We start from the raw sequence: 24,429 nt of genomic DNA on the forward strand, positions 1-24,429 counted from the left end.
CGGGATGTTGGAGGGCATTTCTCAGCCCCTTCACTCGAATTAAGATAGGGAGGCATGTACCCTTTGTCCTACCACCCCCAGCCCCAACACACACAAACACTGGCCTGGTTTGCATATGACAATAAACCATGGCTGATTAAACCTTGACTTAGTGTTATGTGTGATCCCTACTCAGCAGTTCAGCTATGTGATTTTTTTTTACTGCTAATGAACCACAGTCTGCAGCTATGGTTTCTTGACTTGTGAACTTTGATTTGCTTTAGCTATGGCTTGGCTTTACACATGAGTCCAGCACCCTTCCTTAACCATGATTTTTTTGACCATCCTATCCCAGTCACTTGCCACACTACAAATATATGAAGCAAGAGCAGTTGGAACACAAACCAACCTTGAGAAGCAAACCATGCTTACTTTGATGATCTGTTGGACGACTTGTGGTTAACACATAGTTTGTTATACCGTGACTTAGTGTTATGTGTGAACCAGAACCTCGTATGTAGAATGTAGCAGCTGAACCAGAAATTCTTTGCTTCTTTGAATGCTGATTCTGTGAAACAGACATAAGCCAGATAAAAATTGTGGGTAGCTGCCCTGATCCATTTGAAAAGAAAAGAAAAATCCAAAAGCAGCAGTATCATAATCCATTTATTAAAACCGAGGAAAATGTCACAAGCTTTCAAGTGCACCAGAACCTTTATCCAGTCTGACTGTTGAGCAAAAAAAGCAGGGGGTGAGGAAGAGAAAATATATTGCTGGGTATGGTGGAAAAGCAGTTTATAAGTGTTTTAAGATTGAGTGTGTGCGGTGTTGTGTAGACTTAAACAGGTTAGCCAGTGTCCAAGTGTAACATACATCTTGGGTTATACCAGAGGCAACTGATTTTAACCAAATTTTGCATGATTGTTCCTGAGTTCAATGAGTAGATTTGTGTCTATGTTTGGATACAGTTGGACGCCATTTTGAATCAAGGTGATGGATTGAACTTATCCAAACAGCATTGATTTTAACCACAGATTTCAAGACTGTGCTGGGGGCGTTTTTTGTTCCTTAAATTTCCCAAGCAATGCTAAATGCAAAGCAGCTAGTAGTCAATATATTAGCAAAGCTCGAGATTAATTAGACGTGATCCAGGCAACTCACCACCTTCAAAGGCTACATACATCACAAGGTCAAGAGGATAATGGATTCATTTGAAAATGCTCTTTCTAATTTCAGCAGTTCTATTCCATGCACAATTCAAGGAGCCCAGATGAATCGAAAAACAGCTCTCCATCTTTCTTTGGGTACATAGGTTCTACGGCATATTACTCACGTAGGATCTTTGAGGTTCTTTTTTTTTTGTACCAACTGCTGTATGTTTTCATGAATGGAGAATGGTCTGCTGCACTCCTCCTGCCCCAGATTTATTTGTAAATTTGCATGCAGAGGAGTATGCTTTCAGAAGGGGGCAGCTTTCCCTGCACTCTCATTTCATGGAATTCTCTGTAACAGTTAATTTTTGTTGTCAGCAAAATGCAGGCTAAGCTACAGCAAATCCTGCATCACGGAGAACAGATGCTGCCTGCAAGATAAAGGTCTTTTGGCTAAAGAAACCCAACTCCAGTGTGTGAGAAGAAACATTAATTATAGAGACCTCGGACCAGTTGCCCTTCTACTGAGGAGTTGTTTCAGTTGGCTGTTTATTCCTGGATCAAAGAAGAGAAGCGGAATCCAGCTCTAGGGGTGCAGCTTGGATGGAATATCCCTGAAATTAAATCAAAGTGCCCAGTGAATTAGCATAGGCGCGACGGGGATATGCAGATCTAAATGAATTCGCATTGCCAAGTCTGGACTTTGAGAGGGCTCTTGCAGAACTAGATAGAACTGAGAGTTTCACATGCCATGTGAAAAGAAACCAGGTTATTGACTGTTCATAACTCTAAAGGCTCTGTCCCGACAGTCAAGAAAAACTAGAGATCCTTGTCTATGTTAACATATTATTTTATGTTTACAAAGTATGCCAGCCTTCAGCAACCTGGTGCTATTCAGATGTTTTCCATTTGCCCCAGCCCACTTTAGTTTTAGTCCAGAACTGCTGGAAAACATGAGGCTGGACAAGGCTGAGATACACAGTATAACATCTCCTTGCATCTTATCAGATTATATTGTGTGCATTTTTAAACTCTCTAAGGCTGCATGCACACTATGCCTTTCAAAGCACATTTGAAACCCTTTCCCTCCAAAAATTCCAAGCAGCTTTTTTCCGCTGCTAATTGCAGCATGGGGACCAAATCCCATCAAGATCAAGGCTGGGGAGGGAAGGAAGCACCTCAGATTACATTTTAAAATAAGACATTGAATTAATGCACATGGAATTAATGTGCCCTCAGCTGCACTAATAACCAGAGCAAAAGCAAAGTGAAAACATCCCTCCCCGACCCAAAATGTAACATGATGAATCTTTAAGGGAATCTGGATGTTAGCTGAACCAGCAAAGTGTTTGTGTTGTGGATGCTGGTTGTTGCGATTGCCAAACTTTAATTAGCAAGCACTTATAATTCTAAGTACCCGCAATGCTGATGGATTATTCCTGAGGCTCTGGCTGGTGATTTAAGACAATCCTGTTTATGATTTGCCTTTTTCATTTTGCATCCAGGAGAAGCAGGGCTAAGCAGACAACAGACACAATAACCTCACGTTGTTCCCAAAAGTGCCCACATAAAACTATATTGCTTGGACTTTATTAAGGAGGCAGTGCAGAGAGCATAGTCCGGTTTTATATAAACTGCTCTTTGATAAGCCCCTGGGAGGACTCTCAGACTGTGAATTCAAACCAAATCATGTTTGCTAGCAGGCGGACAAAGCCTGCCCTGTCTTTACGGTTTGGTAGCGTTTGGAGCTAAATTACCTCTAGATTTTAGATACTTCTTATGAGTTGCAAAGGCCAAGTTACTTAAGTCTAGCAACTTAGCTGAATTTTAGGAGCAACAGAGACATCACCTTGCCAACAAAGGTCCGTATAGTAAAAGTTATGGTTTTCCCAGTAGTGATGTATGGAAGTGAGAGCTGGACCATAAAGAAGGCTGATTGCCAAAGAATTGATGCTTTTGAATTATGGTGCTGGAGGAGACTCTTGAGAGTCCCATGGACTGCAAGAAGATCAAACCTCTCCATTCTTAAGGAAATCAGCCCTGAGTGCTCACTGGAAGGACAGATCCTGAAGCTGATGCTCCAATACTTTGGCCACCTCATGAGAAGAGAAGACTCCCTGGAAAAGACCCTAATGTTGAGAAAGATGGAGGGCATAAGGAGAAGGGGACGACAGAGGACAAGATGGTTGGACAATGTTCTTGAAGCTACCAGCATGAGTTTGACCAAACTGCGGGAGGCAGTGGAAGACAGGAGTGCCTGACGTGCTCTGGTCCATGGGGTCACGAAGAGTCGGACATGACTAAACGACTAAACAACAACAATTCCTCCCACTCTCCACTTCATAGGAATCCTGAGGATTCTACTTCCCTCTCATTCCCTTCCCCACTCCCGAAACTCAGGCATACCCTGACTCACCAAGAACATTAGCAATCAAGGAGAAGGGGGAGAGGAGAAATTCAATTCAGTTCACATTTAACGGTCAAATTCTCACTTCCAGAAATGATACGCAGCCATCCTGCAAACCTCCCATTTCTCCAACCTTTGCAGTGCAATTCTCCAGCCAAGTAATGTGTCCCAGAATGGGTATACTAGGGTGAGAGAGAACAGCCTTTACCAAAGGTGTCATGGGCTTTGAAGACGCTCGAATTCAGGACGCAAGGGAGAAACGTGCTAAGAGGAAGGCACGCTTGGCAAATCCACACTGTGATCAACTCCCACCTGGAAACCAATGTCCCCACTGTGGAAGGACGTGTGGATCCAGAATTGGCCTCCACAGTCACTTACGGACTCATTGTTAAAACCATGTTTATGGAAGACGATCTTACTCAGCTACGAATGATTGCCAAAGAAGAAGATACCAGAGTGAAGTGTGCATAAGCATGCAAATATTAGCAAAGAGAACATACAAAAAATGCATTATATAGAGCGGGGGGGGGGGCAAAGTTGAGTTTTTTTGGCAAAATTGTTTTTGAGCTATTTTAAAGAAAAATCAGCAAAAATGCTACTGCCGACATGGGTTGCCATACATCCGGATTTTCCTAGACATTTTGCTGCTTTCTGTCCAGGCACTGCTTCCGACTACAGTATATCCAGACATATGGCAACCCTACATTATATTAAGGAATATTATTTAGCAGCATTTGCTAAATTTGTGTATATTTGGCCAAATGTCCACCTTATGAGAAATTTGCTTTGATGAATTTTCATGAAGACAGTGCAGACAGATTTGGAAATGTGGGTAATTGAATTTAAGACTGGGAAAATGAGACACTGAAATCGACAGATTCATGCATCCCAGGCTTGAACCGCAAGGCAAAACTAGAGGCGACAAAGACACAGCCTCAGAGCTTGCAGCGTGGCATTTCATTAAGGTGCATGGAGTGAAAAAAGGTGAAAGCCAGCATTGCATAGTGGCTAGAGCCTTGGGCTGGGACTGGGTTCAAATCCCCCCTTAGCCATGAAGCTATTTGGGTTACAGTAGGCCAGTCATATTCTCCCTGTCCAACCTACTTCATTCGTAAAGGTTTCCAAAGCAGTTGTTCTGTTACTCTGCTGTTGAAGGAAAATAAAAAAAAAAAATAGCTTGTGGTGCCTACATTAACAAATTTGTTATGGTTTCATTGACTTATGCATGTAACAAAATAGACTACCGTATGTTCCTTTTTATGGTGCTGCAAGACCTTGTTTTGTTTCTATTTTGTAAGACTGCAGCGATGAAAAAATGAGGGTGGAGGGGAGAGTCAGATGTGCTGTCATGAGCACTGTAGATATAATTTTTAAAAAATGCATTGGGAAATCATCCATTGGTGACTGTACTGTGTATGCAAATGTTCAGGCTTGGTAATGTTCAATTCTTCATCTGCTCACCTGAAAGACTTCTGCCCTCCCATCAACAGGTAGTCATCAGCATTACTTTGCATTTTTATTTGCCATTTTAAACAGGTGGCCTGGGATGAATATCCACCAAGATCAGCTGGAGGCATTAGGTATTCAGAGTTTGCAGTTTCGGAAACAGAAAAAACGAAAACAGAAGATGCTGTGAAGCTGAAAGATGTTTTTCTCTCACGCACACACTTTTAAATCCTGCTTTTCTTGTTTTCCTTTTGATTTATCCTCTCCCTAGTCAGACACAGAGTTTTGGGATAAGATGCAAGCAGAGTGGGAAGAAATGGCTCGCAGAAACTGGATCTCCGACAGCCAAGAAGCACAAGGCCAAGCGGCCGTCTCCATTAATGAGAAGGTAACGCTGATGTTGTGGAGAGAGAAGGCTTGTAGGGCCGCTGGGTTGCCAGGGGCAACCATGGAAGCTTGACTAGGCCAAAGCCCTTGCCAGTAGCTAGAAGAGGGTGAAATAATTTGGCAAATGCCTTTCTAATTTGTTCCAATGGCAGCTTTTAAGCACCAAGCCAGGGATGCAGGTTGCCACCCGCCACATGGCAGTGGTCCCAAGGTGCCTGCTGCCTCTCTCCTCTGTGGCATTTAGTAAGGCAAAGTGAGGAAACTCACAAGACAACGAGGAGATGAGTTGCAGGGCCTTATTCAAAGAGTATGTAATGTGAGCATGAAAAAGACTGAAAAAAGGACGAGTGAGTCCATCAAGTTCCCCAGTTCTGCTGCTGGAAATAACTGCTGTGGCTTGGGCTGATGGGAGTTGTGTTTCCAAACATCCGGAGGGCTTTGCCAAGTTGGCGAAGGCTTTATTATATTATTTAATCAACTTTTTATGCTCATGTACCGCAAAAAAAAGACAGGACGGAGGTTCATTTAAGTGGTCTGTGAGTTTGTGGTTGAACATGGGAGATGACCTATCCACCACATTAAATATTTGTATTGATTCTTATTTGTATTAGAAATGAAAGCAGGAATTAAAATGCAATTAAAAATCACACCCCATTTCGCACAGGCACTTATTACCATTGCTTTAATAGGCAGAAAGATCATTAAGTTGTCCATCAAGACCTTCATCTGTTTTGAAGTGGTCTGGGAGTGGGAAGTTTGGGAACCACTGGTGCAGGAAATGAGCAATTTAATTCTAGGCTGTTTTCACCTTTTGAGGTACTGTGCCTCAATGTCACCACATTCTTTCTCTCTCCTAGGGCTATTATTTTCATACAGAGAACCCCTTCAAAGACTGGCCTGGCGCTTTTGAGGAAGGCCTCAAGAAGCTGAGGGAGGGGGACTTGCCCCTGGCCATCTTATACCTGGAAGCTGCTATTCTCCAAGATCCTCACGACTCCGAGGTATCCGCTCTGGTTAATATTCTGAAACTGAAATGCGTTGGCTTGAACTTATTTGCTAATACAGTGGTACCTCAGGGTACATATGCTTCAGGTTACATACGCTTCAGGTTACAGACTCCACTAACCCAGAAATATTACCTTGGGTTAAGAACTTTGCTTCAGGATGCGAACAGAAATCGTGCTCCAGTGGTGCGGCGGCAGCAGGAGGCCCCATTAGCTAAAGTGGTGCTTCAGATTAAGAACAGTTTCAGGTTAAGAACAGACCTCCGGAACGAATTAAGTTCTTAACCCGAGGTACCACTGTAATGGAAATAAAGCCTTTAGCGGTCATGCTTAATATCATGATCGACATGATGTCTCCAGTACCATCAAGCTGGATGGGGATGCACCATTGTATTAAAAGGGGAAAGTTTACAAATTAAGGATAAACCCACATTTCACATCCAATACAAAGCCTGCAATGTATATTCGGTTGCATCAGATGTTGTAATTGGCGTAATTTGACCAGGAGTCATGTGAAGACTGGATGAGAGCCAACAAACTAAAGCTCAATCCAGATAAGACCGGATGGGAGGTTGCCTGCTCTTGTTGGCATTGCACTCCCTCTGAAGGAGCGGGTACACAGCTTAGGGGTACTCCTGGATCCTTTGCTGTCACTTGTGGCTCAGGGGGCCTCAGTGGCATGGAGTGCCTTCTATCGGTTTTGGCTGGTGGCCCAGCTGTGCTCCTATCTGGACAGGGATAGCCTAACTTCTGTTGTCTATTGTTTCATTTTTGTGTATTGTGTATTTTGTGTTGTGAACTGCCCTGTGATATTTGGATGAAGGGCAGTATACAAATTTAGTAAATTTAAATAATATGCATTGGCATTCTGCCAGCTTTTGAAGATGCACCTTTGAGCTCTCAACTGATGTCTCCTATTTCAATTTTCTGCAGTTTTAAGGGGACTGCTTTACTAAAAGTTTCACTTACGAGTGTTTATACTTTAATATTTCTGTAACTAATGTTATACTTTGTAAACAGCTTAAAAGTGGTGTGTTGTTGTTGTTGTTACACTGGTACCTAGGTTCTCGAACTTAATCCATTCTGGGAGTCCGTTTGACTCCCGAAACAATTCAAAAACCAAGACGCACTTCCTGCACTCAAGCAGAAGCCGCATTGGACATTCAGCTTCTGAAAAATGTTCGCAAACCAAAACACTTCCAGGTTTGTGGCGATCGGGAGCCAATTTGTTCAACAACTAAGCCATTTGGGAACCAAGCTACCACTAATAATAATAATAATAATAATAATAATAATAATAATAATACCTTTATTGTCATTGTACAACCTGTGTACAATGAAATTAAACCACTGTATTGTTATTGCTGTTGTTGTTGCTGTTAATTCCTATGTCACACTTAGGTATTTCTGATTTGTTCCTTGGCCACTAGCTGTATGGATGTCTGAAAATCCCCCAAATTATATTTTCAACTCTTGCTTGAATTTCTTTGGTTTTTCTGGACTGTACTTTTGTAAAATGACTTGCAAAGCAACTTTTTATTATTATTATTATTCATTCTTTATTAAATTTGTATACCACCCTTCATCCTAAGATCACAGGGTGGTTCACAACATAAAAATTCAAAATGAGAACACAAAATACATAAGAAAACAAACACACACCAATAACCCTCCTCCCACAAACCCAGTTAAAGGGGTGTCAAGTTGTGGGTGAACATATCAGACGACACAGCAATTCTTCAAACAGCTCTTGTTTATTCACGGGCCAGAACAGAACTGGACTGAAGGGTTCAGCCAGCTGGCTTATATAGAGCTCCACTAGAACGCAACAGTAACCACTTTCTGTAACTATCCAATCATTGAATGTCACTTTCAATCCCTTATTTGCATATGTGGACCTGAGTAAAAACTATCTACAGTATCCCTTTGCTGGCCCAGGGTGAGAACTTCAGTACATAACAAGGGGCATAGAATCTTAATCAGCCAGAGACGTGGTTAAAGAGAAACAGTTTCACCTGGCCCCTAAAGATATGCAATGAAGGTGCCAGATAAGCCTCCCTGGAGAGAGCATTCCACAAATCAGGAGCCACTGCAGAAAAGGTCCGTTCTCATGTTGTCACCCTCTGGACCTCTCATGAAGGAAGCACATAAAGAAGGACCTCAGGTTATGACTGCAGTGTCAGTGTGGCTCATATGGGGAGAGGAAGTCCTTGAGGTATTGCAGTCCTTTCGATACACAGCTGTGCAATAATCTTACCATTTTTATGTTGCAGGCCTGGCAGTACCTTGGGACAACACAAGCTGAGAATGAAAATGAGCAGGGAGCAATTGTTGCACTCCAAAGGTAAATGGTGTTAATTGCTTCATAGAGAATCTCAGCTATAATTTTTAAAAATAATAGTAATGAAGAAGTCAAGTTTCTAGTCCATAAGGCAGTGAAGCCACACTTTAAAGACTGACCACAATGCCTGGTCCTTGCCCCTCCCCATCAAAACAAATTATGCAAAGTATATGTAAGTTTGCTTTAATTTGCATGGGTGTGAAACCGTGGTGTGTCAAATTTGAGCCACCTTGGTGCAGAAACAATTATTATTAATATTTAAGCTCACACAGCGCAGAGGCTTATGTATCCTTAAAGGGATCTGCAAAACTTAATCTGGTATGTTATTGAATCAAGCAAATGGGAACGTGGGAAAAGGCAATGTCGTCCGGCAAACACAACCAAGGAACTCTGCAAACAGGCCTCCTGTTTGGTATTCCTGGCACTTGCGCACTTCCTAAAAGTTTATCTCTTCATTAGAAGTGCTCCTTAATTGAGCTAAACTCAATCCGACAGCCGCATGTTAAGTATATGGTGATCGTTTCTGCCGCTGCCTCTGTTCCAGTACTAGGCAGATAACAGTCGTGCCACATTTTCTAATGCTAGTTATTATTCTCTGCTTGTGCTCAGAAAGTTAGCTGCGTCATATTCATTTTCTCCTCACCCTGAGTATATACTCTCCAAACCTAATGATATTAGCTGTGTTAATAAGCTAATCCGTTTATCTAACAATGCTTCCATTACTGTAGCCCTTTCACAGGTTCCCTCCCGGCATACAATAAATAAACTGGCGGGGGGAGGGGTGGGAAGCAACCATGCGCATGAATCCTGCACCCCAACACCACACAAAAAACCTTCCATTTACGAAGGGGGCTTGTAGGCTTGTGCAGCCCTGGATACAACCCTGCTGAGTTTGTAATGTTTTGTATTCTACCCAGTGCTTTTTTGCTACAAAAAGAGGAATTCACCATGAACGCCTCCCTTGTTCATATTTATATTATTAAGTTTCAACGATTTTTAACATATACATATATTTTTAACATTTCATCTTTTTTCTTATTTTTGTCGACTTTCCACCCCTTTTCCTGTGGAGCGGTTGTTTCTCCCCTTCTGTTGCACCCTATCTTCTGTCTATCAGATCATGGCCACAATATTATAATCGCCTCCCTTGTTCTCTTATAATGGCAATGGTGCTTACCTGAGAGGTTCCAGAACTGAGTTCTAGCAAATTCTGGCGGGGGGGGGGGAGCCCTGGTTCTATGTTATTTTACCATATACCACTTTTGGTTGTGAAGTGGTTTACAAACAAAGCTGTTATGTACTGAAGTTCTCACTCTGGGCCAGCAGGGGGATACTGTAGATACCGTAGTTGTGCAAATGAAGGATCAGAAGTGACGTTCAGTGATTGGATAGTTTGTATGCAAATGAAGGATCGAAAGTGACGTTCAGTGATTGGCTAGTTACAGAAAATGGTTACTGTTGCATTCTAGTGGAGCTCTATATAAGCAGGCTGACTGAACTCCTCAGTTCAGTTCTATCCCAGCTTACAAATAAAGAGCTGCTTTGGAAGAATCGCTGTGTCGTCTGATATGTTTGCCCACAACTTAACAAAAGCCATCCCACCACCCATCCTAGGCTGGATAGTCATATCATTTGACCTTAATATGCCCAATTTGGACCCCAATGAATTGCTAGGATGCATCTTCTGATTCCAGTGGTGATGCTGAGGTCAGCAGTTGTTATGTGAACTTCACTGCCTTCCACTAGAGGTGGTTTTTAGGAACCAAGGATAAATGGTTAAGCCAAGTCTGAAATCCTATGTATACTTGACAGGGCACTCCTAATTATGTCTACTCATTCCTACTGAAGTCCATGCACCTTACTCCCAGCTAAGTGGGGTTCGGATTGCAGCCAAAGTCTGCAGACTGGGACTTTGCTGCCAAGTAAACCTGCATTGTTAATTAGAAACAAACCGAAAAATAATAAATGTCTAAATATTTTGTTAGCAAAGTCCTTTGTTGGCTGAGCTTAAGTGTTGCATTTCAAATTAGCAGGCCTTATGCCAACGCATCGAGAGGGATCTAACTAATACGGGTTTCTGCTATTCTGTTCAGGTGCCTAGAGCTCCAGCCAAACAACTTGAAAGCCTTGATGGCCTTGGCTGTGAGCTTTACAAACACCAGCCACCAGCAGGAGGCTTATGAAGCGCTAAGAAACTGGATCAAGCAGAATCCTAAATACAAGTACATCGTCAGGAGTAAAAAAGGATCCCCAGCACTTACCAGGAGAATGTCCAAGGCAGCAGAAGAAAGGTAACAGAAGGTCTGATAAATGGGTGTTACGAAATAGATTTGGGAGTTCTTAAAAGCAGTCACGGTAATTTAAGAAAGTCATATGGTCTCCTTCAGATGTTACAGCCCTGTTAAGGGAAGCTTTTAATATTTGATGAATTATTGTCTTTTAATATTTTGTTGGAAGCCGCCCAGAGTGGCTGGGGAAACCCAGCCAAATGGGTTCCCAGGTGTTGTTAGACTACAACTTAAATGGCTCAGGACCGCAATACCCCAAGGATTGCCTCTCCCCCCCTATGAACCTACCCAGACCCCAAGATCATCCTCTGAGGCCCTTCTTCATGTGCCTCCTCCACAAGAGGTCTGGAGGGTGGCAATACAAGAACGGGCCTTTTTTGCGATTGCTCCCTGTTTGTGGAATGATCTCCCCAGGGAGGTTTGGCTGGTGCCTTCATTATACAGTGGTACCTCTAGATACGAACGGGATCTGTTCTGGAGCCCCGTTCGCATCTAGAGGTAAACGTAACTAGCGACGACACGTCTGCGCACGCACACGTCGCTTTTTGCCATTTCTGCGCATGTGCATGATGTGCTTTTGAGCATCTGCGCATGCTCAAGTGGTGAAACCCGGAAGTAACATGCTCCATTACTTCCGAGTTGCCATGGAGCGCAACTCGAACACGCTCAACTCGAAGCGTCTTCAACCCGAGGTATGACTATACACCTTTAGGCACCGTGCAAAGACATTCCTTTTCAACCGGCCTTGGGCTGATTGACATCCCTTTTGAACATGTTGTGGGAGGGGGGATTTGGGGTTTGTTGTTATTCTTATTTTTACTATGCATTTTGTGGGGTTTTTAATGTTGTGAACAGCCCTGAGATATGCGGTTGATGGGTGGCATACTACTAATACAACTTCCATCAATGAGGCACTTGGGGTCTCAGATTTCAACGGTGTCCTGTGCAATGCCAAAAGTCACCCCTCACCTTCCATTCTGCATCATAGTTGTGGCACCCCCAAGGCTCTGCGCCCAATGTGACCGAATTAGTTCCACTCCCCTATATCCACCTCTGCTTCCATCATCCATAGCCAGCAGGGGGAGCAGTCAGGGATGATGGGAGTGGCAATCCAACAACATCTGGAAACCCAAGATTGAGAAAGGCTGTCCTAGGCCATTGGCCATACTGGCTGGGACTGATGGGAATTCTACTCCAACATACATCAGACACAACTTTGACTAACCCTGAAGTACATGCTTCCCCTGCAGTGTGAACTCGGCTTCACAACTTGTCCATCCATGCAATTTGAATGCTAGACTAGTGCTCTGTCCTACTTCTCCCTTTGCATATCAGTTGGCTACATCTTTGGGTTTTTCATGAGAGGGTTATATATGCAGATTCTTGTTCATCCTTTGCTTTACACAATCACACACTTGTCAGTAGTTATAAAATGGTTTCACAGACTGAGGGAGGAGGGGAGCTGTCACGCTGATGTCATGGACGCTAGCCCATAGGTGCCCACCAAAACCAGCATTTCACTGGTTCAATCTGACTTCGTAGAATTTGTAGAACTGGTTTCAGCAGGGTTCACACACACTCAAGGCAAAAAGAATGGACCATATGATATGAGGGCCTGGTTGGCCGTTTCACAAACCCTAGGTAAAGGTAAAGGGACCCCTGACCATTAGGTCCAGTCGTGACCGATTCTGGGGTTGCGGCGCTCATCTCACTTTATTGGCCGAGGGAGCCGGTGTTTGTCCGCAGACAGCTTCCGGGTCATGTGGCCAGCATGACTAAGCCGCTTCTGGCGAACCAGAGCAGCACACAGAGACGCCGTTCACCTTCCCGCTGGAGTGGTTCCTATTTATCTACTTGCACTTTGACGTGCTTTCGAACTGCAAGGTTGGCAGGAGCAGGGACTGAGCAACGGGATCTCACCCCGTCGCAGGGATTCAAACCACTGACCTTCTGATTGGCAAGCCCTAGGCTATGTGGTTTAACCCACAGTGCCACCCGTGTCCCTAGACTGCTCTTAAAATGTTACACTTGCCTTTGCCTTGTGCTGCTCTCTTCTTCCAGTTCACTGCTGGAAGAGGTGAAGGAGCTATATCTGGAGGGAGCCCATCAGAACGGGGAGATGATAGACCCGGACTTACAAACAGGACTCGGCGTGCTCTTCCACCTGAACGGAGAATTCAACAGAGCAATAGATGCATTCAGCGCTGCCCTCACAGTTCGGCCCGAGGTAAGTTTTACACTTTTGCATTAACGGGCTTTTGACACTCTCCTCTTCTGTCTGTTCTTAAAGTCAGGCCTGCATTAATGAGCTGTCACTCCTGCCATTAATACTCTGATGCCTGAAATAGAAATCTTAATTGCAAGGAGAGAGCCACATTTTCAAGAAGTTCTATTCCTGCCCCATTTCTGACTGGCCTGCAAATGAATCAAAGTTGTTTTATAGGGAGTTATCCACAGCTACGAGACATGTTCTCATGTTCTATACCAGTTAATGGAGAAGGCAATTAATTCCAATCCCACCCCCTTCACCCTCCACTCCACCAGTCATTAATTTGAGGCTGCTGGCAAAAAGAGAGACAGAGAGAAAGCTATATGTACAGGGATACATGTACATAGCTATATATGTACAAGAATTGCACTAATACTAGAAAGCTGCTGTTGTGTTTGTCAGGATTATTCATTGTGGAACCGTCTCGGTGCAACCTTAGCAAATGGAGATCGGAGTGAGGAAGCCGTAGAAGCTTACACGAGAGCACTGGAAATCCAGCCTGGCTTCATCAGGTCCAGGTACAATTTAGGAATAAGCTGCATCAACCTTGGAGCATACAGGTGAGAACTGTTCAGCCACCCTTTACATGGAACAGCCGGTTCTTCCCATAATTATACAGTGTGACCATGAAATGGAGTCTAGAATGGGGCCATGCAAACTGGAGGAGGGTTGATTTCCAATGGCTGGAGTTGCTAGGTGACCAGGAGCAGAGAAGGGACCACCCAATTGGTGTCTACCCTTTATGGTCTCACGTTTGCCACTTGGGGACACAAGTTGTTTTATTTCCGCCTACACCAGGGGTGGGGACCCTCCAGATGTTGTTGGATAGACTCCTCTCCCATCAGCCTCAGTCAGCATAGCCAATAGTCAGGAGTGATGGGAGCTGTCTTCAAGCAACTTCTGGAGGTCCACAGCTTCCACATCCTGGTCCTACAGCCCACCTGCCGTGCTGCTGGCTGTTTTGCTAGCTTATGGCTCAAAGACTGATGTCTAAAGAAGGAATGGGGGGGTGTTCTTAGCTCTTTTCTGAAAATGAGTTCAAATGAGCCTGGTTCCAGAGGTTTGGGAGATTGCTTCTCTTCCCCACCTGGCTATGGTCCCCTATATTTGAGTAGAGCTTCTCCAGCAGATCTCCAGTGCAAATTGTGGCTCATGTAAAGAGGGACATCCTGTTAGATAACCCAAAGAGAGCAGGTTTTTCCTGTGTGCCGATTAGAAACACAGGGATCACTGCTTCCAGAGACAACCCATGAAGGCCACAGGAAATGGGAGGTCATGCATCACCCTCAGAAAAAATGGCCTTCCCCCCAAGCAGTTTCAAGGGGCTTCTCATTTTCATAACATGCCATTGCCCTGCAAAGCTGTAGGCCAGAGTGTACTAGGTCTCCCTTGGTGGAAGAAAGGTGTCTTAAACTCAAAATGATTTATGGGCAGTGGCAGGGCTCTGGATATTTGCAAGTGATTGACCAGATATTAGACTGCAACTTCCATTAGCCACATTGGGTGGGGCTGATGAGCCAGAGCAATTTTGTTTTAAAGGGATTGCATTACCTGAGGTGATTCTGGAAAGAAGTGTAGAAAAATGCGAGTGCTGAATATGATTCATGACAAATTGCTGCTTAGGCTTCTTGTTCTGCAGAAGTTTTGGCCCCAGTTTTTACACATCTTCTCTTCTACCCAACAGAGAGGCAGTCAGCAATTTCCTCACAGCTCTCAATTTGCAACGAAAGAGCCGGAATCAGCAGCAGGTTCCTCACCCTGCAATTTCAGGTAATATCTGGGCAGCTCTCCGGATTGCTTTGTCTATGATGGACCAGCCAGAACTTTTCCAGGCCGCTAATGTGGGCGATCTGGACGTCCTACTAAAAGCTTTCAACATCGAACCCTGATATGCACACAGGGAGAGAGAAAGACTCACGCAGAGAGACACTTAACCAAGCCCTCAAAAGAAAAAAGGAAAGCCCGACCCATCTAGTTCTATACAGAAATAGAAATATCTTTGAATTCCCTGCTTGGACTGAGAAAGACGACGTGGACACTTTGCAGCAGAAAGGGTTCTACGGGATTCCACCAGATCTCCAGAAAATTAAAAGCACAAAACCTTGTAAATATCACCTTGCTCAAGTCCACATGGGAACAAACAGCTATTATGGTGCATAGGGGAACTGGACAAAACAACTTCACCTGGATATTCCTTACGACATGTACTTGTACAAAGAAAATGGGTTTTGAATATCATGCTACCATGTGCATAAGAGCACAGAAAAGGTTTGGGTAGCGTTTCCTAAGGAGCTCCTCTGCCCCTCAAATACAGCCAGCAGAGGGAAGGATGGGTGGTTTCTCACTTCCATCTTCCACAGTTCCTTTCCCACATCTGCGGCCATCCATATGTAAACGCTGGAGTAGCTGTGTTTTCCCCACTGTTAGCAACCATCTACGGCTGAAACGTTAATTGGATTTTGATTCTGGAGTCTGGATCCCGTGAAGCCCTCCAAAGCAGAGATCTCATAAGATCCGGGAAGTCTACGCATGGAGAATTTGAAGGTTGAATCATATGCTGTAGGGGATGGGTTGTGCAAACAGAGGGCCATTTCTAATGCTGCAGCACCGCTGATGCAAAGGGTTTCTGTATGTGCAGCAGAACTTCCACTCCTTCTCCAGTCTCCTGGGTGCCTTCAAAACCAGCTCTAGATGGTTTGGGGAACCCTCTGGAGCAGATGTTGAGGGTGCATGGGGAGAGGAAACGGAAGTTCTGTTACACCAGTGGAACGGTTCTGGCGCAGCATTAAATACAGCTGCTAAGTTGTAATTTGCACTAGAGGTTTTTTTTGGGGGGGGGGTATGCATGGGTAGGGCTGGCCCCAACTGTTTGGGCATCCTGGATGGGTACCTGGGTGCACCTCAAACCCCTTCCTGAATCCACAAATTGTCTCTCAAAACCCCATGCCCCTTTTTCTAAGAGAGGTAAACCTGTTGCTAAGAATGTAGCCTACCAACGTCTGTTTTCAGTGATTCTGCAGGGATGTTGCAGTCGAAATCGTGAGCTGGTACCTAGCAGTGCAGGAATGTACCTGAAATCACTTCCCAAGCAGTCAGGGAGTGTTTTGTGCAGTTGCTAGGTAGCTGCCACGCAGGTTTCCTTCCCCTCCATCAAGCAAGCAGACACGGTTAGCAGGTGATGGCAGAGTGTTCAGCAGCTGGCTGCCCAGTGCTCTGGTCAGATGTCCACTGTGTCCACCGAGTGTTGTTTTGAGCAGAGCTCACAACAGGACCACGATCAACAGGTTCATTTGCACTTTAATCTAGATTTTCTGTTTTTATTTGTAAAGGGGGGGGGAGAGAAAAAAATATAATATACTTTTTACACATTTGGAGAGAAATATGCAGTTTCAGCCATGCTGGCAAAGGACCAATAAGGAACTTGACACGAGGCACAGCTTCCTTCCAGGCTGTTTAAAAAATGCAAATAGGAGCCATAAATTACAGTCAAGACATGGGAGAGGATATAGCACGGGTGTTAATGGGAGGCAAATGTCAGCAATCGAAGGACAGACATCTGTTCCCTCGCCCTTTTGGAAGAAAACGACCAGATGGGCTTGCAGCCCCTGGTCTAGCAAAAGTGCTTCAGCTGATGCTGAACTATTTTGAGGAGGTTTGGCAAAATTCTCCACTCTCCTTGACGGTACAAGATCAGCTCCAAAATCTTCAAACTCGGTGCTTGAAGGAATTAAAAAATCCACTCAAGGTCACCAGGAAGTGAGCGAGCCCCATTTAAATGAACGGGAGTCACACTCAAGCAGAGGAAGCTCTTGATTTCAGTGGGGCTTATGCGGAAGAAATGTCCTGATCCATTGGGTCCCAAGGAAATAAAGTGCCCTTTAATTCCAGTTGATTTCAGAAGTAGACAAAATGCTAGATTTTTAGATGACGTTAGACATTTGAATGGAACGTTAAGTGCCAGAGATAAGGCACACGAAGAACCTTCCATCCAAGATGGATTATCAGGATGTATCGATAATTCCATTTTCTAAAATAGTGAATATTTGTATTTTTCTTTTTAAAAAAATAATAATCACAAACTATGGTATAAAAACAGGGGAAAGGAGGGTATGCAGCGTTTCATACTTGGGAATGTTACACACAGGGTATCGCTTGGACTCCTTGAAGCCTGATCGCTTTGGCTTGTTTATCAGTGCTGGTGACTTGGCTTAGCAGGCAGTGGGTTCTCAAACCTCATTGAAAACATGGATGTGCTGGCACAGCCCAAGTGGAGAATGTTTCCTAAATGTAATGATGTTCTTTTAAATAATCACCCAGAACCATGCCCATAAATGTCAGGTGTGGCGGAACGGCATCTCCCATCATCCCTGCTGGCCATGGGCCCATACTTGCCAGGGCTGATGGGAGTTGTAGTTCAGAAACATCTGGTGGGCCAGCAGTCCCCCACCGCTGCTCTAAATTCAAGGCACCTTAAGAATTGCCTTGCTAGCTCAGACCAAAGGTTTATCTAGGCTGGCATTGGGCAGAATAGTTGAGGATCCGCTGGGAGAAGCCTGGCAAGTAGATTGGCAAGGGTTTCCAACTCCCAGTCGTTTAACAATGGCAAAACAAAATGGCGCACACACCCTCATCCACTGTATCATTGTTGGATGAAGCAAGAAGGGGCAAGGCGGGTTACCTAGGATTGGATTTTAATGTGAAAGAACTGTGAACTCAGTTAAGTTATGGTATCCAAAACAAATTTCTGGGTTCAGGATTCTTTTAATTTAGAGTGTACATCATTTGTCCCTGGCCCTGGTTGGTCAGTCTCAGGATTTTAGCAAATAAGCAATTAAGTGGGTCCTGCGAGCCTAAAGCCTAAAAGCCACTTAATGCCGAAGTCTGTTTTCGGCATTAAGTGGTATATAAATTAATTCTTCTTTGTCATCGCTGAAGCCAGCACTGCTGTCTCCAACAGCTGATAGCTATATGCTCCAGGCAAATTCATAAACGGGGATATGATAGCTGACAGCCTTCCCCTGGCGCTTGTCCCCGGCTGAAAGATATACTGCCTAAGGACATGGAGGTTCTGCTCAGCTGTCATCGCTAATCGGTAGGCCTACACACAAGGTCCCAGAAGCAGAGTGCATTCCAAGAAAAAAAATAAACCATTCCGTAGTAATAAGCAAAGATCTTTACACAGACAGCAATAAAACCTTGGATGTAAATGCCCCAATCCATCTTGCCATTCTTTCTCTGCATGCAGCAATGCTACTAGTGCGTATCTGGTGAAAACGGCCATTTATTTTTATGGCTTACGAACAAACACCTTTGCTGTCTCATTGCTCACAATGTCCAGATGCGACAGTTCATTAGCAACACTGGAAACCGTTCAGAATAGTTTCTTGCTGTGTAGCCTGTTGGACAGGGCAGATCTGAGTAGAGCTGGGAGCCAAGGAGCACAATCTGGTAGGGATGTCCTCCAGCCCCTTTGAAATGGACAACAATTTGGGTCAGAGGACACACAAGTGGCCAGTGTGGTGTAGTGGTTAAGAGCGGTAGTCACGTAATCTGGGGAACCGGGTTCGCGTCTCCGCTCCTCCACATGCAGCTGCTGGGTGACCTTGGGCCAGTCACACTTCTATGAAGTCTCTTAGCCCCACTCACCTCACAGAGTGTTTGTTGTTGGGGAGGAAGGGAAAGGAGAATGTTAGCCGCTTTGAGACTCCTTAAAGGGAGTGAAAGGCGGGATATCAAATCCAAACTCTTCTTCTTCTTCTTCTTCTTCTTCTACTTTTTAAAAACAAACTGTATAGTCAACCAGAATTGGTGGTGGTGGTTTTCAACAGTACCAAGAGGCGGTTAACCTTCCCTCCCCTCCTCGTGGTTCTGAAGAAAATAGCTCCCTTCACCACCAAGCCAACAGGGTGGGCAGCTCATATCATTGCTGATGGGGGCTTCTGAATGAATAGCAGCCTGGGGTGGGGAAGTGGATTATTTTTTCTTCTTCTTCTTTTTACAGGATTATGGTGCAAGCCTAACTCTTGCATTTACACACCACCATGCTGACTAAATCACAGGGCAGTTACTGATCAATGTTTTTTAAAGGATGCATGCTACAAAAGACTGCAATTTTAGCATCATGTGTATTTCATCCATAGAAGGGATCTACTGTCTGTTGAAGGAAACCTAGACTTTGTTCCTTCCAGTAGGAGCCTTAAAGCAACTACTTCTGCTGCCCTGCTGATTTCTGTCCTCTTCTGTGTACCGTGTTTTTTGCTCTATAAGACTCACTTTTCCCCTCCTAAAACGAAAGAGGAAATGTGTGTGAGTCTTATGGAGTGAATGCACACTGCGCAGCTATCCCAGAAGCCAGAACAGCAAGAGGGATTGCTGCTTTCACTGCGCAGCGATCCCTCTTGCTGTTCTGGCTTCTGATATTCAGAATATATTTTTTTCTTGTTTTCCTCCTCCAAAAACTAGGTGCGTCTTGTGGTCTGGTACATCTTATAGAGTGAAAAATACGGTACTTCACTGTGGTCCCATTAACACCATACCTTTAAAGCACTAGAATACCACAAAGCACGGCTTCTCCCAAAGAATTCTGGGCACTGTAGTTTTTTAAGGGGGGTGAGAGTTGTTTTTTTTAGGAGACCCCCTATTCCTTGCACAGAGTTACAGTTCTCTCAGGGTTCCCTGTGATTAACTGCTAAACCAATCTGAGAATTGTAGCGCTATGAGGTGAACGGAGGTCTCCTAGCACCTCTCAGCACCCTTTGCAAACTACATCTCCCATGATTCTTTGAGGGAAAGCCATGACTGTGTAAAGCGGCATCATAGTGCTTTAAATCCATAGTGTGGATGTGGCCAGTGTCGTTTTGCTGCTCTGGTCCTGCTCTTGTGGAGGACAGGATGAAGACGGGTTTCCTCCTCACACACGCACACCCCGGTGTGCAGCATCCTAGAAAATTAGCAGCTGCTTAAAGGAGAACATTGTCCCCTGCCTCCATTTTTCAGGTTCACTTTTACTGCAAGCTTTGGAACTCATTGACACTTGACATTATAAGCTGTGTCTTCATGGTAGAGCTACTTGCAGTGGGCAATGCAGGATTGCCGCCCAAAGTGACATCCCTGTGCCAACACATCTTCTCCTTTCTTTTAGTCAAATGTATTATGTCGTTTTCCTGCCAGTGATGTGGAGCGACAAGGCGGAGCGAGAGCATGGGCACGTCTGACTAAACTTTACGGAAGCAGGAAGAGAAATTCAACATGGAAGGGGGGGCGAGAGAATTGAACACAGGGATACCGTTTTGGGCAGCAGCCCCTTGTCAAGTGCCACATGTAGATCCACTCTTGCAAATCATAGGGTGGTATTCAGCTAAGGTCACACCATGCCTTTAAAGCACTACAATGCCACTTTAAACAGTCATGGCTTCTCCCAAAGAATTATGGGAACTGTATTTTGTTAAGGTTGCTGAGAGTTGTTGGATACCCCTATTCCCCTTCCAGAACTACAATTTCCAGAATCCCTTGTGAAGAGTGATTGATTGTTAAATCACTCTGTGGGCTGTAGCTCTATGAGAGTCTCCTAGCAACTTCCAGCTCTCATAACAAACTACAGCTCCCAGAATTCTTTGGGGGAAGCCATGACTGTTCAAAAAGGTATCATACTGCTTTAATTGTGTGGTGTGAATACAGCTTTAGTCATGTTCATTAATTTCATTGGGTTTCCTCTTGAGTAAAACATAGCTGAATACCACCCATAATATCTGCAGCTTCAAATTTATTCTAGCAGAGCAGTTTTAAAAAGGAGCCTCCATGTTTCAACAAAGCCTTCTCTTCCTGCAGTTTATATATATATATATATATATATATATATATATATATATATATATGCAGGTTTTGGTGTCCTCGGGTGTCTTCCCGTGTAAAAGTTGGGGTGTCTAGGCGACGTTTCGACGAGGTCACCCGAGGACACCAAAACCTGCATTCCTGTACCCGTGAAAATCTACGAAAGCATATATATATATATATATATATATATATATATATATATATATATATACACACACACCATTTCCCTAAACTTTGGTTTTCGTCTTTCTCATTCAAGACATTGTTTTTATGGCTAGTTGAGAAACTATATCTACCTATAAATATTGTTTTTTGAGTTAGTATATATATCCCTCTCTTGATATATATATATATATATTTAAGGGGTTTTTTTCTAATAGCAGTGCAGGTTTGTAAATATATATATATTTTAAGGAATTACATAGCCTCAGGTAGCAACGTAGTGCATGCGAGCTGTATTTAACACCAACCTAAAAAGCGCACTACTGGTATAACGCATGTCAAAAAGCAACAAATCTTTTAAACGTAAGTTTATGCTGTGCATGACTACATCGTTAAGATAGCAAAATCAACACACCAAGCTGCGGTTCACTTCCCTTAGGTAACTGGGTTTGAAAGATACATCAGGTTAGCTATCTAGTCTTAAAATGAGGGGACAGTGTTATGTTACTATGGAGTTATAAGAGGCGCATAGATGGCAAGAAACACACCTTGACCCTGTCATTAGCCAGGGAGGTGCCCCCCCCCCAGGTAGCCATTGGTGAGCCAGCTCCATACTTCTGCGCTCCTCTGAGGATTTACACTAGCCTGCAAATGGACATCTCCCCTCTCCTTTTGCAGGCGGGGTTTGAATCCAAACCCTGCCTGCAAAGGGACACTGCCAGGCAAGGGCTGGCAATCTGTCGATTACCAGCACTTACAAAGGCGCAGGCAGACCCTGCTTTGTCACAACCTTACCTGCCCCATGCCTGAAGTCAGATACAGCATCAGGTACAGGGCAGATGGGCACAGCTTGGCAAACACAGCCCCACGGGCCAAATGGAGGGACCTGCTAGGGTGGCGAATGGCCAGATATTGCATGCTTTGCTGCCAGACTTGGGGGAGGGGAATGAGTCCCATTTAGGACTCCTCCACCATAGGCACCAACATGACTTGGGACCAGCTGTAGTCCATTGCTTGCAGATTTGCTGCTATTCTGCATGGCTCACAAATTGGAGGAGAGAGTAAGATGACAGGGTTTATAGCACCGAGTCCAAAAGGAGCACTGAGCCAGGAAGAAAGGAGTCAAAAGTGGGGTGCAGTCGCTGCTAGCAAAGGAGGGCATGCCATTAACCACCACAGGAATCAAGGGGCCTGCAGAAGATATGGGGTTGTTACGATGGGGATTTGGGGGCGCAGTTACCTGGAGATATATATTCTTCCCATGCTGGAACAGAAAGCAGTAGCTGAGGTGGGGATACCAAACCACTAGTGACAGGCTAGGACCGAAAAACACAGACCCTTGGCTACAGCCTAATTCTCTGCAAAGGTCTTGCACTCTTTGTTTGCTTCCTTTTACAGCTTTTTCCCCCTCAGCTCAAAACATGGACACTGTTCTTGCCTAACATGTCAGTGGAACAGCAGCTGCACTTCCAAATGTAGAAAAACATACCATAATATTCTATTGCACAGACCGCATAGAGTTATCATGTGAGTCGTACACGTAGTGGGACTGAGGGAACACAAACCCACTCATGTGCTTTAAGACTACCTCTGAGTAGAGGCAGAGGAAGGAGTAGGGCCTCTAGGTCAAAGGATCTCCCAGAATGCAGCAGAGCATCAGGATTCCCACATACATCACGTCAGCAAGTCAACAAGAACAGGAGAGCAAGGTTGGCTTGCCCGCCATAAACTCATAGTTTTATTCAGTGGGCTGTAAGGTAAAGGGACCCCTGACCATTAGGTCCAGTCGTGGCCGATTCTGGGGTTGCGGTGCTCATCTCGCTTTATTGGCCAAGGGATCCGGCGTACAGCTTCCGGGTCATGTGGCCAGCATGACTAAGCCGCTTCTGGCAAACCAGAGCAGCGCACGGAAACGCTGTTTACCTTCCCGTCGGAGCAGTACCTATTCATCTACTTGCACTTTGACGTGCTTTCGAACTGCTAGGTTGGCAGGAGCAGGGACCGAGCAATGGGAGCTCACCCCTTCGCAGGGATTTGAACCGCTGACCTTCTGATCGGCAAGTCTAGGGTTTGCAATTTTTAAAATAGTAATGAAGCTTTTATTCTCACTGGATATTTATGAGGAGTGTGAGAGAGAGGGAACCATGACAGTTAACACAGCTCGAGATGGTGGTGTAGATATGTCTGCCATCTTGGGAGCCCATACATCTGCAACAGTCATTTTGACACATATAAGGGTTTGAAAGTACTGCTGGATTCCCCACTCTCCTAGCAGGGGTTTGGTCAATATTCTCATCCACCATCATCCACCTTGGGTCTGAGGGCGTTAGGGTAAGGATGTTGAACAATATCTCCTCAGAGGGAATCTGAGCCCTCATCTCAACAGGGATGTGCTGGAAGGATTGTTATCCCATCGGAAGATCCACAGAGAAAGTGACTTCAGGAAACCGGTTGAACGTGAGCCTAATGCAGCTCAGGATGCTTTCAAATCTGGGCTTCCCCACCTGGCATTTAAGATGTACAAAGTAAGCTCCTATTTGTGCAAATGGGATCGTTTTTCCTCGGCCAAATTGCAACACAGGGATGGGATTCCCGGGGGCAGCAGCTGGGCAGCTGCTCCCCACCCCCACCCAGAACCACATCCCTGGGCTGCCATTAAGGCTTAGAAGAAAAGATAAGTCTGCATGGTATATGTATGTCTGTTATAGAAGTGGGTGAATGACTGCCAAAGACATTGAGACGTAGAATTTCTTAGAGGTGAGAATTGAGGTCACGGTGATCTTCCTATTCATACTCTCCTTCCAGCCTTTCTCTGCAATAGGAGAAAAACACGTACTAAAGGCCAGCTCCTAGCTCTGCTGACACAAATCCATGGCTCGGTTGTATCTGGAAGATACAATGCTTCCTCTTCCTCCGTTTGCATAATTTCCTCTCTGCGCATCATGAGTGGGCTGAAGATTGCATTTTACGTTCGCAGCTTTTAAAAAAATATCTGTACTATTTATCAACTGTAAATTTAGGGGAAATGTTTATAAATATATATTTTTTATATATCAGGTGTAAGGTTAAATAGATGCAATTAAGAGCATATATAGTTTTGAAAAGAATCTTGTGCTGCGTCTGCTATACAATAGTTTTGAATTTTCAGTATCATGAAACAAG

General features: G+C 44.5%; 1 protein-coding gene and 1 long non-coding RNA gene across 8 annotated transcripts in view; one reads left to right on the plus strand and one right to left on the minus strand.

The window, feature by feature from the left end:
• PEX5L (peroxisomal biogenesis factor 5 like) overlaps positions 1-16,264 on the plus strand; it is a 169,523-nt gene extending 153,259 nt beyond the window's left edge. For all 7 annotated transcript variants that reach the window (XM_081911020.1, XM_081911022.1, XM_081911023.1 and 4 more), the window contains 7 exons: positions 5,255-5,371; positions 6,228-6,371; positions 8,648-8,718; positions 10,809-11,006; positions 13,065-13,230; positions 13,675-13,832; positions 14,957-16,264. In XM_081911020.1, coding sequence (XP_081767146.1) covers positions 5,255-5,371; positions 6,228-6,371; positions 8,648-8,718; positions 10,809-11,006; positions 13,065-13,230; positions 13,675-13,832; positions 14,957-15,161 — 1,059 coding nt within the window. In that variant the 3' untranslated portion in view covers positions 15,162-16,264. The remainder of the gene's footprint in view (positions 1-5,254; positions 5,372-6,227; positions 6,372-8,647; positions 8,719-10,808; positions 11,007-13,064; positions 13,231-13,674; positions 13,833-14,956) is intronic.
• LOC309370028 lies at positions 1,170-5,241 on the minus strand. The gene is made up of 2 exons (XR_014168368.1): positions 4,999-5,241; positions 1,170-1,744 (listed from the first exon to the last, which is right to left on the minus strand). It is a non-coding gene; the product is annotated as an uncharacterized lncRNA (long non-coding RNA).
• Positions 16,265-24,429: the final 8,165 nt, after the last annotated feature.

The sequence above is a fragment of the Podarcis melisellensis genome, assembly GCF_964234715.1.
Source record: "Podarcis melisellensis genome assembly, chromosome: 5".
Taxonomy (NCBI): Eukaryota; Metazoa; Chordata; class Lepidosauria; order Squamata; family Lacertidae; genus Podarcis; species Podarcis melisellensis.